At 40.2% G+C, this 19710-nt stretch overlaps 1 protein-coding gene across 2 annotated transcripts in view; it reads left to right on the top strand.

The window, feature by feature from the left end:
• dennd1b (DENN/MADD domain containing 1B) overlaps positions 1–19710 on the top strand; it is a 138594-nt gene that overhangs the window by 86546 nt on the left and 32338 nt on the right. For both annotated transcript variants that reach the window (XM_007574230.2, XM_007574231.2), the window contains 3 exons: positions 535–636; positions 12399–12524; positions 15910–16011. In XM_007574230.2, coding sequence (XP_007574292.1) covers positions 535–636; positions 12399–12524; positions 15910–16011 — 330 coding nt within the window. The remainder of the gene's footprint in view (positions 1–534; positions 637–12398; positions 12525–15909; positions 16012–19710) is intronic.

Raw genomic sequence — 19710 nt, 5'->3', positions numbered from 1 at the left:
GACCACTTTAAAAGTTCTAGTTTCTGATTTTTTTTTCTATTTTTTGATGTGTTATTAAAACATTTTTGTTCTATAAATTGCTGACAAGCTTTATCCAAAATTAGCCCCCAAATGTGGCAATTTTAAGTATTTATTTTTACTTAAAATTACAGATCGTCATAATTTGAGGAATGCTTCTTTCATAACATGAAACAACAATAAACAAGTTCATAAAATAACTTTATAACACAATGTTTCACGATTTAACTTGGAGAATTATTTTTTTTTGCCAGAAAACACCTGATTTGTTGCAATAATCTGCATTTTCCATCCCAGCTTTCATGTGCCTCGGGACGTTCTCCCTCCCATCTTTCCCTTTGCTGTTTGTTTCAGGTGATCACAGAATCATTCCTCATTAAATCGAGTTTTGCATGCAGACAGAATAAGACAGACACACGCAGTTCCAGTTGCTGCGTTTTTCCAAACTCGATATGTTGTGAAGTTTTCACTCTGTCCACAGCTGCTGTAGACCACACTGCACATTTTGTCTTTCAGAGGGTACGCAGTCGATCACTGGAGGATGTGGTCATTCTGAATGTGGACACGAACACCCTGGAGACCCCGTTTGATGACCTGCACAACCTACCCAGCGACGTGGTGAGAAACACACAACCGTCTCCAGCATCTCAGCCTTTTATTGTGTCATTCCACATGCAGCACATCAAGGTTATTTTCCCTCTCTCCTTCCGACGTAATCTCGCTCTCACATCTCTGCCCACATGTGCGCGCACACCCACATCCAGAAACTTGTCAAAGTACAGCTCTGTCCCCTCCCCACATCATTAATGACTGCAGCTCTGGCTTCTCAGATTGTGGCTGTCTAAAGTAAACTCCCGTCGCGTCGTATGACGCTTGAAGGCAAACAGCATTCCCCGACCATCAGAGGCATGTGGGAAAATGTGAAACTCCCTTCCCTTCATCTTCATCCATTCTAATCATTATTTCACAAAGTCTTGCGTTGCTGCCTGCCCACTGGCACGTTTCTGAGAGATGGGGGGAGGGAACGAGGCAGAGGAAAGAAAAGAAAAGGCAGAGATGGGTGATTTTGTAGGGGGGGAGAGAGTGGGTAGAAAGGGTCCAATTACCAGTGTGGGCAGTGAAGCCACCTGCCAGCGCATCGTCTCTTTAATTAATGGAGCGCTGACGCTGGTCAGTGCTACAGGAAGCATCGCCGTGGCGTCAGGGTCACTCACACTTTTACACACACATCCACAGCCACGAGGAAACAACACATGCGCTCGCCTCCCCTGTCTTGGTGCAAGCAGGAATCTGTTTGTTTAGTTGGTCTTCACAGTGTGTGTATTAAAGCTCCTCTGTGAGGCGCTGGGATCCCAGCTGAGGCGGTGGATGCACTATTACCCACGCTGCTAACAGCATACGCTCAGGTTCCACTGCCTACTGGACTCCTTCCCCCAGCAGCACTACATAATTCAACCCACTGCCCATCAGACCCCAGACCTGCTCACACTCCCACACTTCTCTGGTTCTCCTGATTTAGCACTGCTCTGCCAACATTGACTGCTAGCGCGTACGAACGTCTCTTTACCTCGTGAGTTCTTTTCTCCACTTTATAACATTTTCTGCCGACTTTCAATCCTGCCTGCCTGCCTGCCTTATTGCTTCCCCGGCTGCTCGGGTTTCATGGCACCTGTCTGCCTACGTGTCTCTCTCGCAGTACTTCCCGCCAACCTGGACGTCTCTTGCACCCGCTGTTTGCTTTCTCATACTTCTCTGCCTGTGTGCCTGTCTGGCTGCAGTACCGTCTTCTCACTTCCTGCCTGCTCGCTTCTCTGCACCTGGGGACTGAAGCCCTAAATTAAATTGCAAACTGAGTTTGTCATAAAAAGAGTGGAGGCTTTTGAAAAGCGACAGAAGCAGAGAGAAAAGCCTTTGTCTTTTTTGCCGTGTGATAAATTAAGTGGCAGGCTCAGTGCCTTTTTCGCTTTGATCCCCTGCTCACCAATTTTTCTTGACTAATGACAGAACATAGCTCGCATATCATGTCAAATTACAGCACCTGAAACAGAAACTTTGCTGGCATTAATATATTTATCGGAACAAATTGTTGTTGTTTTTTTTATTCCCATACAAGTTTTTTTTTTCTCCCTCCTGTCTCCTCTTATCTATTCACAGAGGCTAGTAGATTAATAACAAAGCGAGCAGGTACTAATTGAGTGGAATTCCAGGTCTCTTGTTAGTTAGCTCGTTAGTGATGAGGACATGCCACATGGCATTTGATGTTAGTGTTTCCACACAAGGAGATGTTACAGGCATTGTGCTGTTTACTGAACTGGGGCCTGATTTCCTGATTAATGCCTAGCGCTTCTCTGTCTCCGCGTCGTTTCTTAGCTATTAAAAACCGCTTTTTATTTCTCTCCAGTTCTCACTGTAACAGCGGCTACTTAACACTCCAGTTTATTCAGAGTGAAGCCCGGGCCCTGAGACCTAGGGAGTCGCAGCGATCCTCACTCGCAAACCCCCGGCGTCACTTTCTAAGAATATATGCAGCACGACATGAATTAAAAGGTAAAGGCTACAGGCAAAACGTGTCTGTGCTTTAGGTCCAACTGTGATGGAAAACAAAGCGCCTCTGATGTTGATTTAAACAAAGCTTTAGAGATCCGTGTAATTATGGCAGCGCAGGCTGTGAGCGCATGTGGACTTGGTTAGGCGGCCCGGCTGACCAGTGGCCGTGCTTTTAGCAGGTTCAGAGTTCACAGTTGTCCTGAATTAGCCGCTCCCTTTCAGACGGGACCCCTACCCCAGCTCCACAAGTGCCCGCCCCATAACGGCCTTTTCTCACAGTTTCACACATAATATTTCACATTTATTGACTATTACAAATACTAGTAAGCTGGTAGCGGTTCCGTTTTGCAAAGGAAAGGCTAAATCTATTGAGAGAGTAATTATTAAGGGGTGCCAAAGGAAGCCGTGATCTTCTGAAATGAACTTTGAGAATTAAATTACTGATTTTTCATCTTATTATTATTATAGTCATTCATTTAAAAAGAACATATCCAAAAGGAGCAGGAGGAAGCTAAACTATTGTTTCATCCAACCCGTTCTCTTGACTTCCTTTTTTTTATTCCCTGTTTGCTTCACACATTTTATTTTAATCACATTTATACATGTGCATACCATACATCACTTAATTTCTACCGACATATAAATCCACACACATGAACAAAACTATAAACAGTAATGAAGCTCAAAATTTTTCATACCCCTGACACGTTTAAAGTAAGACTTTAATTTTATCAACATGTTTCTTCTGGGTTCTGAATCTGAGAATGTGTGGAGTGATGTAATAATTAGGGTGATGGCAAAGAGGGCTTCCCACCTCACACACTTGGGGCTAATCACCATAAAGGAATCGTCAAAATATTTGTGGAAACCTGGTCAGCAATTATGTGTAAGAGTTTCGTAGCTGTGATCCCACAGCTACAGAGATTTAACCATTGGTTATTGAAAAGGTTATAAATAATTTTCAACATGCCATTTTTTTTAGCATAAATGAAGCAATACAATGTCCTAATATGGATAGAAATACAAACTTGTGTGTGTATGAACATATATACTTAGGCACTTGTGGAAGCCACACTTTAAAACAGTTTCATTTAGGGTCTGCAGTTCATCCATTCTGCATTTCAACTCCACATCTAGATTAATAGAAGCATTTTTACATTATATCCTCCATATCCGAGAGAAAACAATTTTGTACATTAGCAGTGACCATTATTTTATACGTGGTTCCTGCTGTTAAAAAGTGAAACTGAGAAGTGAGTTTGAATATTTTCTATTTTAATAATAATTATTATTTTATTTCTATAAACAGTTTTTGGGACTGTGCTTTTTTTTCTGCAACTTGTTAATGAACATAGTTGTTTTATAAGTACTGCTTCTTAATGCAAATACAGTTAAACAGACAGTTTGTTTGAAGTGATTTGTCGTACTGAATGTGCTTTATTTTATTTACTAAAATATGCTTCTTGATCTTAATAAATGAATAACATAAACTGTGTTTTACTTAATTATAGCCAAAGCACCTTTTTATTCTGTACGTTTCCGAGTAAGTTCCACACACAGCAGCTCTTTCTTTTAAACCAGATCAAAAAATACTTTGATCTGCAAGCGTTAAAATATTTGTTACTGTTGGAACTCCACAATTTTTTTTTTTTTTTCATTTAAATAAAAAAATCTTGGACACGAAGCCCTGAGGAACACCAAATGAACTTTAAACATTGGGTCTCTTTAATAGGAAATGTTGTCAAATGAATCAAAGATTCTGCATTTTACTGTTTTTGCGCTATAGTTATTTAACATGTAGTGCCAGGCTTTGAGTTAAAAAGTAAAATAACAATGTGCATATCTGATAACAGTTAAAGGTCAGCCATGCAGATTCTCTAATGTTCTCTTTATTGTAAGAGCAGCAGTGCTGGGGTAGTCTTTGTTCTCTTGTTTGAATCACTGTTTTTTGTTTTTGTTTTTTTTTCACAATTATTTAAATAAATTGTTGGGAGAAAATAGAGCATTCTTTAAATTTTGCATAATGTGTTTTAGCAGTCCTTTGCATTCCTGAAAACTCGTAAAGTTCAACCAAAAGTTGCAGTAGTTTGCTACTTTTTTTAATCTTTGTGACACCATGCTTTGTCAGTAAAATCAGTGTGTTGACAAGCACGCTGAGAAGAAATACTCAATGAAACAAAAAAGATCAAGGTATTTTTGTTGCTTTTTGTAAGATCCACATCTCTCCCAACTGGAGACTGATAAAGTTATAATTGACTTTTGGTTGGTGAAGTTGTTTACCTCGCTAGTCATTAAAACTATCCAAGAATAGCAAATTAGGAGTCAGTTAATTCTGAAAACAAACAGCGTGTGACTGAATAAGGTTTTTATTTGATTCTGGCAATTGATCTCAAACCAATGACAGATTTTTTTCATGTATTATTCTTTCTGTGCCACACATTCAAGTTGAGGAGCTACAATGCAGCTTATATCTTTATTTTCAGATGCTCCCTCTCTCTCCCTCTTTCTCACACATCACAAACCTAATTCCTTCTATTCTCCTCCTCTCTGCCGCTCGCTGCTTTGCTGACACCGTGTACCCATACAATCCTAGCCCTCGTACATTTGATCATTTGTATTCCCAATCAAGGGAGGTGGGGAGAGAGGGGGGGGGGAGATTTACAGCACACACTCCTACTTCCTGTATTTCAAGCCCGCATTTGGAGGTTTACAAATGAGTGAGGGGGTTGAGGCTGTGTCTGCCGCGCCTCTCCTGAGATCACCTGGCACACTTAATCAAACATCGCGGCTTTAATTTGGGCGCTCACTTTCTGGGGAGCAACATCTACATCATCAGCCACTACAGAGCGCTGCAGACGGCAGGCAGCGCTCGCATGTAGGTGCACAGATGCACTCAGGCACACCTACACGCTGTCAACCGGGAACGTTCATCAGCGACTCTCGGGTGTCGCTCAGGAGGAAACTTTTGCCACCATTTGTTTGTCCATCTGATCTTCTCTGCGCTTCTTTCTGTTTAAAACAAACCAAATGCATCTGATCCATTTAAAGTAAAGTTTCTCGTGATTCGTTGTGGGAAAATGTGGCCGCCCAGCTCACATACATGCCGTGCTCTACCAGGAACAGTCCACAGGTTATAATAACAAGCTCCAAACAAAGACTCGGATGTCGTTTTTGTTGGAGAGCCGGTATTTTACCAGCTGCAAATGTCAGAGTCTGCTCATTTGACAATTATTTTCCGGGTTGTGATTGTTTTAAACATCGGCGAACTCGTTCATTTCTCTTCACTGCGGCTCCTCGGTTTACTCGTGTGGATTTTAAAAGCTGCACTTCATTTTCACATATAGCTGCTCTGCCGATGGTTCACTCTGGATTAGAAGTCAAAAAAAAAAGGGGGGAGAGAAGCAACACCCACTGCGATGGTTATTGAAGCGAGAGATGACATTTAGCTATAGTTAATTATGTATGCAAAACTCTGCTGCTCAGCTGCTATAAGAGGTCAGCTTGACAAAGTAACCCCACACCGGGGAGAAACTCAGCCCTATTAAAACACACACACACACACATACAGCTTTTCCTCTTTTCTGCTTTCCCACTCTTCATTTTTTCCTAACAATTACCTGCTTTGCATTAACTCCACAATATATCAGCAATTTCTGTACTTTGTAATTGATCTCATCTTGTTTTTTTGTTTTTTATTATTCAGGCATATTATTTCCAGTGAAATTATGTTTTAAACGCTTATGCTTAAAACTAAAAATAGATATACTCCATCCCATTATTTTATCTAATAATCCCTTCTACTGCGCAGCTTAACGAATAGGGAAAAAGGTTAATTGGGAGATAAAATTATGAAATCTAATATTAATCTTTAGTTTAATGAATGAATCTGTTTCATAGACTTCCGAGTCCCATGCTGTTTGTGTGCATGTATGCATCTGCAGTTGTTAGACTGTGCTGTATGTCTGTTCTCTGTGTCTTTGTTCGGATTTGTGTCTGTGTGTTTTGTGCGTGCGCCGTGTGTGTGTACACTTCAGACTGCAGCACATCAAAAGAAAGTGGGAGATTTTCATAACTATTTTTTTCTTTGTAGTTCTTTAATTGCGTCCCCATGGCTTTCTTTCCCTGGACAGAAGCTTAAACAAAACACTCTTTTTGCGAAGAGAAAACTCAACTTTTTATTCCCTTTTTTTCCCCTCCAACAACAGACAAATGCCGGGGTCATTATTTGGGGGAGAGGTTTGCAATGTTGTATTAAAATTTTTTATTATAATTCTAAATATATATTCAGGGCCTAGTGTGTCTTTTTTTTTTCTTTGATTTACTCTTTTTATATGTATATTGTACGCAATGTTGTCACTGAGGCTTTTATTTTTTTTCCTTTTCTCTGGTGATGTTCTGGTTGAAGTTCATGGTTTATGCAAAAATCTCCATATGTTTCTTTTTTTTTTTTTCTTTTTTTAAGCTTTATCAATGCTCTGATTCTGGTTTCCTATTTGCTTTTAACAATTATTGACTGCATTTTAAAATAATAAAAATCATAAAACTTTGAATAATAAATAGGTTTCTGTGCAGAGCGTCCTCAAAGCCTTTAGTTTACAGGACAGCTGTGGTTTGTATAAATAAAGTATCTAATAAAAAAGCTTTATATCAAACCAGACTGAGATGTGATGCCAATACAATCACTTTTACGGATTTTAATGGACCACCAGAGAAATTGTGAATGTGTTGCAGACGAAGGTTTTCTGAGGCTTTTGCCACTTTTTGCATCTTCAAACATGAAGCACTCAAAATTGATTGTTTTTTTTAAGCTTCTGTCAATTTATTTCAAATAATTTGTTTTTTTCTTTCATGTCTGTGAGCTCTGTCCTGCTATGTAGCAAATGGTAAAAAGTGTTACATCTTTAATCTTAGACAGGCAGGATCAACTTAAAACTATGTATTGTTTTTATTAATAAAGGAACACTTGAAGGATTATTTTTTCTGAATCCAAAAACTGAAAATGTCTCTCTTCTCTCCTTCACTCGCATCATTTTTTGCAAACGAAATCTCTGTTTTTAAATAGATATTTTAAAAACAGATTTAAAAACAGATATTTAAAAACAGAATCTCTAGAATTTAAAAATAATACTTTTGCAAATGTAACCGAAGTAAGTTATATGAAGCTGTAATCATTTTCTACACCAAGAAACAATAATTGAGGCTTCAATTGTCTGGAACTATTTTTGCATCATAAAAATGATTATCCTGCAGATCTTTATATACCGTGCAGTAACACTGCTTTATTGATTTGTTCAAGAAACCTGCATATAATGTTGCTAAAATGCAAGACATGCACAGAAAGATGCCACCAATATTTATAAAATCAGCCTATCACATTTTTGCTTGCGTATCCACCGCTATAGGGGAGTAACATTGGAGGTAAACGGGGAAAATGTCAAATTTACAATGGATTTGTGCTAAACTGACTATAAACTGAGTAAAATGTACTTTGAATAGTTGACGTTGGGTATAGAATAACTTTAGCACCATCTTTTAGAGAAACTAATCCTGCTTGAATTAGACTTAAACTTTTCTAAGCGTTAAAATGACACCAAGTTTTCTCTCTGGAATTTAACCAAGCATCGTTTCAATGACAAGGATGGAAGCACATTTATCTGCTAGTTTATTTTAGCAACTGAACTAATATAAAGTCTTCTTATTGTTGCAACTCGGACTCTTTCTTGAGTTGCACAATCCACAATTCAAGCTTTGCAAGGCAAGGGGAGTCCATCCAGCTCAGTCCTTATGGTCCACAAAACCTTACAATAAACATCAGAAGGAACGGTTTGTTCACTCAGTCGTGTCGGAGCTAAAACTTTTTATTAACTGGAGAAGAAGTTGCCTTGAGTAAGATACAGGACCCAGATGAATGACAGAACTTTTGAATAGTTGCTACACCTCTGTGATGGATGTTGCATGAATGTAAACCCATTTATAGAAGAACTAAGAGATAGAAGTATAGTTGTAATTATTATAGAAATTAGTTTTTAGAATGTAATGCAGCATGTCTTATACAGACGCACACACACGTGATAAGCGGTGACGCTTGATGAATGGCGGTGTGTGTGCGAGCGCAGCGAGGCCCTCCATGCGCGCCGACATTCTCGGCCCTCCGCTCTCTGCTGTCACCTATGGAGGAATCATCCCTTACAGTCAGACAGGGATCATGATTGCACCTGCTAATTATCATCTCCAGCTGGAGAGTTAAATGGAGATCTGTTCTATGTCTGACCTTTGACCCCGTGCTCTTTATATGACGCACTTCAAACCCTGTTTGGGGCTGTCTGGGCCGGGCCTTAATGAGGCCCCATGTCTGCCCTCTGTGGGCTGCGCGCCTCGGATGCCCCGCTTTCATCCCCGACTATCTTCCCTTGATGTAAATTGAAAAGATCACAGCTATGGGGAGAAGACCTGTACTGGAAAGGCCTCTCTGCATAGATTATGAATATCATAACTCAACAGTTTTTTTTTTTTTTCTTTTCCCCTTTCCCTCAGCCACCCACTCCCCTCTCTTCGGCTGCCACCCCTTCCCTGTACAATGCTATAGTTCTAATTGGACCCAATGGGGGAGTCTCTGCCTTTGATCTCATCACCGCCACTGTGACTTTACACTAAAAAATGTCACTGCCAAATAGGGTTATCACCTGTAGAGCCTGGCCTTCCTCTGATGCCTGTACGCGTCTCGTTACCTTCACTCAAACTGTAGAAGTTAATTAGTTTGACAGAGTCATTACCGCGGAGGCATACCTGATGATTGTGGCGTAGGCACCACATTCAAGACCCAATTACTAAATACACGTTTATTTCTTTTTTTTTTTTTTTTTTTTTTGTCGGAAATGTGAGCGAGGACGGGTCGCGAGGTTTGATTTCTACTAGTAAAAACGAGGTTCGCACTCGCGCGGCGCAACTAAAAGCGTTTGATTTGAGAGATGTAGCAATTTATCTGAACATTAGGAATATTTTTTGCCCCACTCTTTTATTCTTCTTAATTTTAAACTCGCTGCTCTTTTGCGCCTTTTTTGTGTTTTTGGGAAGTAAAACTCAGATTGTGCCCCAGCCTCATTAAAAAGTGTTTGCTCACCCTTTCAGAGCCGCAGTGCAGGACTCTGCAGGGTAAACTCGGCTATCCCGTCTGCTCTGACAGTCTTCTGGGTACGCCTCCCCCTCATAGACTGACGACGTGTTCGCTTTGATTCCTCCCCACAAAAAATAAATAAATAAATACAGTTTAATGATTTGCAGAAATAAAAAAATAAATAAAAATGTGTGATAAGCACATAAACATGAAATATTAATCCCACAAAGGGCTTTACATAAACATAAAAGCATTTAGTAGAATGAGTGAATATGGAGATGACACTTGTTAATTTAACCATGGTAAACTTTCTGTTTGATGCCTGGAAGCATTTTGCGACGGCAGCGTGGGGACGCCGTGGTGAGTGGGGAAAGCCCAGGGGAGTGGAATCAACACTGTTCGTTTTGTCTTTGTCCCAGTTTAAGATCGACATCTTGCTTTCTTCCCTTCTGTCTTTTGTCTCTTAGCATCTCAGTTCTTTCCTCCATGTGTGATCCGCTCAGACTTCCCAGCTCCAGAGATATTGATCTCACCTGTGATTGAAATTAGACGGGGGGGCAGGATGAAATTGTCACTGTATTATGTCCTTTAGTAAAAATACTACATTTTTACAGTAATAAAAGATTTATGCCATGATTTATGGTTAACCAGAAAAACAACAATTAATAGCAGTGCTGCTAAAAATAATACAAAATATTGATAATTATGGGGTTGGTAGTACTGTTTGCCTTGCAGAAAAATGGTTCTGGTGTCTAATGGGGTCTTAAAGCGTGGAGCTTGCATGTTCTCCCTGTGCAGGTGGGGGTTCGCTCCAGGTACTCCAGCTTCCTCCCACAGTCCAAAAACATGACATTGCTCTTAAAACTGGGTTATGTAAGTTTTATAATTTATTTTTTTTTGCATATTTGCTAAAACTTTCACAATGTCGTGACAGTAAAATATGAAACAGATCTGTGAAAAAAAATCGAACTCCTCTCCCTTCTCCCAAAGCTCCCAGTACTGACTGCAGACATACATCATTGGGTCAGAAATAACCAATCAGAGCCAAGAGAAGGATTTTAGCGCTGTCAATCAAAATGGTGTACAGACAATGCAACTGAGCAATAAAATATAAGCCATCACACCTAGAATTAAATTTTCATATTTACCTAACAAAAAATATTTCTTATAAAAATAATGGACAACCCTTTGAGTTAGAGTTTTAAGTAGATATAACACATGAGAGTTCTGTTATTTGACTAGAGCAGTAGATTCCATTTGTCCCTCAGCCTTGTCTGATTTGCATGTGCTCTTTGTTGATGGGTTCATAAAAGAATACAAATAAAACTTATGTTTCTGTATTTTACCAGCTGATCACAAATCGGATCCAGTCGAGAGAAAATCAACTGATTCTGATTCCCGATTTATGGTCATAACTTTACCCATAACTTTTTAAACCTTGACACACATGCCTGATTTAAAAAGACACAATAAACATGTTTGTTTAGTGCATTTTTCTCATTAGAACTACAAAATGAAAAGTCTGTCAGCAATAAAACACTCACAGCGGCGACACATAGGAACACACACACACACACACGTCACAACCTGGTGTTGCATTGTTTTAAACAGTGACTGGGTTGGACTGCTGAAATTTACAATGCAGTGTTAAATGGAGGAACCAGACTGCTAACTCTAGATGTTAATTTACTCTTTTTCTGGTTTCACACAGCAGCTCCACATGCGCTGTCAATTTTTCAGTTTTTAAGTGTCGAAATGTGAATAAAGAGTTTCGACTTGTTACCTTCAACATTATATTTTTGCATATAAAAAGTTATTTTTACACAATATTACATATCGCAGAAGTGGAATTGAAGCTTCAACCCTTCATTTCCTTCTTTGCATCAGCTTACAATTGATTTTTTTATTTTTTTTTCCGAGTAATGTAGATGAGAAACAGGCTTTAGTATGAAGCTGGTGCAGCCCACACAGAGACAGCGACAGTCCCTCGCTACATGACATCACTACTGTATCTCTGCCTCCTCCTCGCACTTCCACAACACAGTCAGACCACTGCTGAGCAGGTGAGGAGAGCCTCTTGACAACTTCCTTCCCAGACTCCCCAGGGCCCGGTGGCCAGGGTGAATCTTTTGTCATCCTGAAACAAGCTCAGGCCTGCTGCTCCTCCACTCTCGCCTGGAGTCCTGGAGACAGAGCCAGGAGAGGGGGGAAATAATTAAAGACGTTTTATGTCAAGAATCCCTTTCTAGAGGGAGTCTGGGAGAGCCAAGAGGGGAGGGGAGAACAGCAGGTCTGGGTGGAAGGACCAGGAGACTTGAGACATGGAGGCAGAAATGAAAGGAGGGAAGGTGATGGCGGGGGAAGAAGGAGGGCTGAAGGAGGAAGAGCAAAGATGCAACTTTCTATTTCCTCTCTTCTTTACCCTCTCTTCCAACTCCCCCTCCCTCCAGCCCCAATGCGCTGCTCAATTAGCAAAGCAGCAGGTGCTCCCAGCAGCACAACAGATAAGCTTGAAGGAAAGGCTTTCATTCTTTTCTATCCCTTTTTTTGAGATGACCTGCAAATGTGATACTTCACACCCAGAATAGGCTAGCTGTTTCCTCCACCAATTTCAGAGGTGATAATTTAACTTTTACCCTTCCATGTCTCCCTCCCCTCTCTCCCTGATCCCTGTCTTTATCATCTCCAACCCTTTCCCATCCTCGATGTTTTCCACCAGGTGTCCGCTCTGAAGGGCAAGCTGAAGAAGCAGTCCACGGCAACAGGAAGTGGCGTGGCCAGGGCCTTCCTGAGAGCGCAGGCCGCTCTGTTTGGATCGTACAGAGATGCGCTCAGATATAAACCTGTAAGTTCCTTCGTCATTTATTACTAACAGTTATTGAAGAGTTTTTCCCTCAGCTTTATTTTTTTAATTCAGTGTATTTATCCAACATGAAACGCTGTAAATATTATTTATTGGAACCTCTGTGAGAAGTCTGTGTTTTTCTGCAAAATCAACAACACTAATCAATAATTATTGATGTCGACTGATATGAAACACATTTTCAGTCATATCGTCCAGCCTTAATCTCATGTATTTGCACATTTTAGCTGTTTGCAAGCAGCTGTGTCCATAACCCCTATGGATACCAGGGATCCACTCGATTCCTGATTTTTCTGACATGCAAATGGCCTCAAACTAATTGAAACATCAGCATAGTTCTGACTCACCTTTAAGAGCTGTTACACTTTTAAGACTGTCTGAAAAAAATAAAGCATCAAGCACATAATATGGATTCATATTCACAAGCTGAAGCATTTTGTGAATAGAACAGATTTTCTCTTGGTGATGTGCAGGACATGGTAGCAGTCTTATCTGAAGTGAAGTGAGTCGAGCTTCACTTGCGTCTGTTAAGGCTGTGGCAGTTTTGACTGAGGGTAAGAGGTGTGTTTTCAGACGGAGAGCAGAGCTAAGGTGGGCTTGTCTGAAGCAGTGAAATGTCAGAGGAGCTGGAAGGAGTCAGGACGTTCCCTTTGAAGATCCCTTTTAGCCACCTTTGGTGTTTAACTCTCCTTTACTAAGCCCCCCTAACATTTCTTTTCTAGATCTTCTCTGCTTATCAAGTCTGAGTCAGAGCAGAGCAAACTACACCATGTCCTGTTTGTCAAATAGCGAAGCCTTTGTTCCTTAGTCTTTGAGATTAATTGGACTTTGTGGACTCCCGGAGTCAAGATGCTACATTATTGATGCTGCCTCTCTTTTCCTCTGTATACAGACAGTACACGAACAAACTGCCTCCCCTCTGACACCAGCACAGAGATGCAGCATGTTTGTGTGTGTGTGTGAGCGGCAATTTCTCAGTTCCCTCACGCTCACAGTGTTTGCTTGTAGACAAGGTCTGCATAAAAGCCTCCGATTTAACATACATGTTAAAATCTAAACAGAGCATCCAGTTTAATGAAGTTGCTCATAATTTCCCGCAGTATTTGTTGAGTATCACAGCGCTGCTCATTGTTCTGAGCTGAAGAAAAGATCCTCCTGGAAAGAGCTGAGTTGTGCTGAGCGGTTCACAGACCCATATGCCTCAACAGAAGGAGGGGTGTGGATGCTTAGTGGGAGTCTTGCTGAGCTGTAAATGAAACAAAACTGGAGCCTGATAATGAGCTGAAAGGCAATCAGCTGATTATACCGGGTTTTCTTACGCCATCAGTTTGAGCTCGACGTTCTTCTGCCAGGTGTTTCTCGCCATCTTCCGTTAAAAAACTTGCGAAATTAGTTTTAGCCAGCAGGACTATTAAGACTCAGCCTCAGTTAAAGTTTGAACAAGCTATTCGCTAATCAGTTCTGAGAGTGAAGCAAGATGGAATCTTAGAAAATGGCTAGGGTGTCATCACGTTCAACACCCTCTTTCTTGGCACCCTTGCTTAAGATGTGTTAAAAATCTTTTAAAAATGTTGGTTTTTACCACAGGAACAGATTTACACTCAAACAAGTGAGCTTTAAAATCTTTGTGTCTTTTCTCTGCTGCAAAGTTCAATTCAGTTTACTTGTATGACGCCAATTCACAAAAAATGTCTTCATGAGGTCCTTTTCAAAAAAGTAATTTCAATTCAATCCCACATACATTCCATTTAATCCTACTTATCAAATCGTGCCTTAAGCTCAGTTTACTAGTCATTTCCTCCTCCTGGACGAACATGTAGCGACAGCAGATAATCGCTTGTGTTGTGTCATTGACTTTACAGGAATCCCTCATGCCGTGCATCATGCATTTAGTGATAGTGGAGAGGAAAAACTCCCCTTTAATAGGAAGAAACCTCCAGCAGAACCAGAGCCTGGCTCTGTACGAGTGGCCATCTGCCACAGACATTTCTAAATGAAATGTAAAAAATTAAATGTTAAGGAGAACGTAAGCGGTCATTTGGCCTTGCTTGTCATAAAAGATTTGAATAATTGCTTTCATTGTCACTGAAAAATAACTGGCACATTAAGGAAAGGATATATTTTATTTGTGGCTGATCTGTAACTTATAAAAGAGCAACACACATTGCCTTAGCTGGATGACATGGTTTCTTTACCATTTTCAAAAAGGGAAATTATGTCAAAAAATATTGTTTTCCTGCTCAATTTGCCAGTGTGATCTCATCAGGAAGAATATTGTAAAGAATCGGTGGTCCAGCAAAAAAAAGTTTAATATTCTCCAGTTTTCAGTCTTTTACTGTGGCGTGACCAGAACAGCTCTGACTGAGCTGTCAGCCAGAGGCAGGAAGTGTCTCTGTGAAAAAAGAATTAGGACACGTCATTACACTTACACTTCTTCTTTAAAATGTTCAGGTATGGATTTCTAACACAGATATATATTATGTTTCAGCAGAAGAGTGTCTTAATTGCATTTAAACAACAAAGTTGAGCCTTTTCATTCATTAAATAAAATGTAACAATAAAACTGGTAGTTTGGGGAAAAAGTTAGGACACCCTAATCGCTACCCTCTTAGTTGAAAAATCTTTTTGCTTTTAAAACTTTTCACGATTTAACTGGAGCTGCGTTCTTGTGAAGTAATTTGGGCCACTGGTATCATTTTCCCATCCTTGAAAATGAGGTTACTCTCCACTGTTGTTCAGCTGTTTACATGAGCCACATTGCGCTCGTAGCCTTGAACAGACAAAGCTCATTGTTTTCACTGCACAGGAATTTAGAGCATCGTTGAAATGTGTGAGAGTTATGTTAATTATAAGATAACGTGAATTAGAATTGACTGGAGGGCAGCGTGTGATTGGCCCGGAGTGGTTCTGTTGTCATCCTCTGTGTCTATAGCTCACAGGCCAACAGACATGATGTAAGAAATGGTAATAATGTGATAATGTGTTTATACGGAGGACTGGGAAGTTTAGTGGGACACCGTCATCTGGTCCAGCGCAGCTCATATGAGCGCAGCCAGGGGAAACGGTTGAAAGGGGACTGTTTTCAATTTCTTTTAAAAACTTAAACTTCTTGTTTCCTTTCTGTTTCAGTATTACTTGAATTTTCTACTTGTTTCTCACTAATGAAGAAATCAGCTGAAATACTCCCAAAGCAAAGCGTATATCCAGTTCCTTCCACACTGTCGCGTTGTAACCACAAACTTTCATTAATTTTATTTGTAGTGAGGCCAGGGTTCGGCAACTTTTGCAACTCAAGCAGCCAATTTTTGTCTTCTGTGGCTACAAAATAAAACGTGTATTTAGCAAAATGAAACATTTCTCTCTGCAGGGAGAACCAATCACCTTCTGCGAGGAGAGTTTTGCCAACCATCGCTCGAGTACGATGAAGAACTTCCTGTCCATGGCTGTCAACCTGCAGCTCTTTAAACAGGTACAGACAGCTGTGCATGTTTGCCTCTGTTCAACTGGCACTCTTTTCTGCATGTTGGAGATAACAAAATTGGTGCAATCTTTTAAAAATAACAAAAAAAAAATGTGGGAGTTAAGTTTGTTTTCTGTTCTACAATTTAATCTGTGTGAAAAGGGGCAGATTTTTCATCGTTCTTGCTTATCATTTCCTTCTGTCACAGTTACTTATACAGTGTATCTTGGTGTAGCGTATCTAAAGAACACACAAGTAAAAAAAACAAAAAAAAAACAGGACATATTTAGTGGCCATCTAGGAACTGCACTTTTGTTAGCAAGCCCAACAAAAAACCTTAAGCGGGTTTTTTGTTGGGAAGTGATTGTTACAGATGGACGCCGTCTCTCAGCAAACTGTCAGCTGCTCAGGGTTGGCGGTTAGTATCTTGACAGTTCAGTTGTTCAGAATGAGGAGGAATTTAGAAGAGCAAAGCCCGGATTATGGACGGTTACTGACCCTTTCAAACTGTTTACGGTCATTATCGCCATGCTCAGATTTTAATGTTTCTCTGTTTATTCAGTTTTTATCTTCAGTACAAACAAAAGTGATAAATTAGGGCTGCAGGGTCCACTGACTGTATAAAACCATAACAAGTTTGCATTCTGTCCTCAACATGTTTGTGCCAGTCTTTGAAAGCACAAAAAGCTCATGCCAGACTGTAATGTAAGTCGTTTCTCCTCTGTGGTGCTCAGTGTCTTGTCTGTTCAAGGATGTATTCTCTATTCATGTGTGGTTTGTTTTAAAAACAAACAAAAAAAAAAATCACTCATGTATACTTAATGTTTTCCCTCCAAGTCCCTTCAGTAATGCTAAACTTAGCGAAGCTAGAACTAGAGGAAAGGCACCTCTGGCTTTCCTCTCGCTCTTTTTCCCCTCACCTCTTTGTGCTCTCTGACCCATGATAGTTGTGTGATTTCCCCTCGAGAGTACAGAACAGCGGCCCTCAATCAGCCTTTTGTTTCTCTGGACACCCTGTTCATAATTTTCCCAGGCAGAGGAGATAGTGAGCATCAGTTCAAAGCCTCCTCCGGGCCGGCTGCCTCCTCAAGCGGTAGCATTGGGAAACAGGTCCTTATCTCCTCCTCCTCCCCCTCTCGAGAGCAGGGGATGGGGTGAGCTTATCTGCTCCACTCCTCTTTCTGCTAAAGTGAGCGGGGCCAGTGGTTTTGCCCGAGCGATGCTCTGACCATGACCCACATCCGCTCAGAAACACACATGCAGTGCTTCTCTTGCATGGCCACACACATGCACGCATAAATTTTTATATTGATAGGTACATGCTGTGGGAATGAAGATGTCTTGGTCAGTAGTTTCTTATTCAATAGTTTTATCTCAGCTACTTTTGTGTCTTGGGCAATATTTCTCCTTATCCTGTTTCCAGACACATGGTCTACACACTGACAAACACACAAACACACAGGTAACGGAAACAAAAACCAAGACAGAAGAAAATTGGTCTTCAATTTGAAACGCCAAACTTGACCATTGGTGCAAAGCAAAATGACCATTCAAGATAAAAGTAATGATTGCAGCTTTTGCAGCTCGAGTTTGAGTTCATAATGCAAAGATTTGTCTGGTGATTCATACAGTGAGGAATAGGAAATCAGTTCCTTGTTGTCTGAGTTGCAGTACATTGGAGACCCATTAAGCTGGCGTTCTGCTGGGACTTCCGTGTCTTTAGTCGAGTCCATCCTACCGTTTTTCAAATGACCACACTGTTGTTTAATACACTAAAATTATGTCAACATTCATATAGATATTGTAATCTGTGCTCCTGTTCTGACCTGCATTGGTAAACAGGACATATTATGCAAAATTCTCATTTTGCATGATTTTGTATTTCCTTTTGGGTTTCTACTGCTTATAATAACAGGCCAAGTGCTTAGAAAACCCTGGCTATAAGTCAGTTTTTTTGGTGTCTGGGAAATGAGCCGCTTCAAAAACTGCCCGATTGTTAAGTCACATTTAAAAGGCACTGCCTCGTTACCTAGCAACCCCAGCCAAGCCAAACGCTGTCACCTAGCAACCCAAGCTGTTTGGTCAGCTGGTTTTACTGCTGTGTGTGCTGTTCATTGGCTGCTGGAGAAGACGGGTGTTTTGTTGTTGACTTACCTTCCAGAAACCACTTGCTGCATTGTAGTTAGTTGTGCAGGAGGCTCTATTTCTGCTTTTCAAAGATGTAAGGTTGTATAATTTGTGCACCTGTTTGCAGCCATGTTCACATGAGAGTGTTAATGTTTAGCTGGGAGGGCGTGGCCAACAGCAGCTTATTTAAAGCGGCAAGATGCCCTAAAACACTCTGGAAGGAGCTCAAAATAGTCTGAACTGAACAAACTAAAATCTCATCATCTATGAATGTTTTTGTGCAAAAAATGTTTCAAACATTTGATCCAAGTCCTACAATTGAGACAGTGCTACCAAATACATAGAAAATATAAATGGACTTTTGATTTTGAAGAAATTAATAATTAAATATCTGACATGTTATTTCTCCAACTATTGTGGCATTTAGCAAATAGAAATAATTTGATCACGCTAGCTGATCAAATTAGAGAAGCTTGCTCCGATTTAACTTCAGAAAGTGAAAAAGCTGTCTGTCGGTGTATGCAAACTTCTGGTTTCAACTGTATTTTTATTTTGAAGGTCTGCAGGTTTGTTGGGTTTTATGCACTTTGAAAATAGAACAGTTTCCACAAACGTTGCATTGCACAAAGCGTTAGTAAATCTTGTTTCAGTCTCATATTTAATAGATTTTATCTGTTTTCATTTCAATAATTTACCCCGCTCTCTAGTGGAACTCCATACATCTTGAATAAAATCAAATTCACTGTAAATTATTCATTTATTTATTCTCAAAACAATACCCAAAGTCTGGGATTTTATACTCCTGGCCTTACTGATTTTAAACCTTCAAAATTTAAACCATACTGTTGGACTCTGTTGACCTCAGTCCACATTAAAAAGTCCAAACCACATGTGAATACCTCTGAAGTGTTACCTGAGGTGGAGGTGTTACCATATCTTAGCAGGAAATTGCTTTTCTACATGTACTTTTTTGATTGATTGCAAGTGTTTTTCACTCCCTTTAAATTACCCGTTTAAGTAACAGTCCCCTCATTTGAGCAGCACGGAGCTGTTAATCTAAATCTGCAGCACATTGTGAATAATTGGAGAGTTAAATTGCTCAGTTAACTGAAAGAGTTTGTCTTTTTACAAGACAAATTTTACTTGCATCTTACTTTGCAGTACACCTGGTTACATTAATGTTAGAGAGCATATGCTTAAATTACCATTGTTCTTATGAGTTTACATGACCTTTAAAGCGATAATAAAAAAAGAGCATATTGGAGTGGTGTGCTGAAAGCAAACCAGAACTTAAACCATAAATAATTTTATCTTTTTTTTCTGAGTAATAGTCTTTACACTAATCCTAAAATACACACACAGAGGCCACATGCTTCTTAAAATGTCACATATTCACCTTCTTGCACACACAGGCTCTTTTTTTCTTCCTCCACTCGGTCAAGCAGTCCATCTTTGTTCAGAACAGAACAAGTGGGAGAAGTCTTCAGAAGGAATGCGGGGGAACATCTGTCAACATTAACCTGCTTCCTATCAACCGTCTCCAGCTCCTGCACTCACTCAGGCTCTCAAGCACACTTCGAT

The sequence above is a fragment of the Poecilia formosa genome, unplaced genomic scaffold (genome assembly GCF_000485575.1).
Source record: "Poecilia formosa unplaced genomic scaffold, Poecilia_formosa-5.1.2 Scaffold347, whole genome shotgun sequence".
NCBI lineage: Eukaryota > Metazoa > Chordata > Actinopteri > Cyprinodontiformes > Poeciliidae > Poecilia > Poecilia formosa.
The sequence above is the reverse complement of the archived record's forward strand: the minus strand, read 5'-3'. Positions and strand labels throughout refer to the sequence as shown.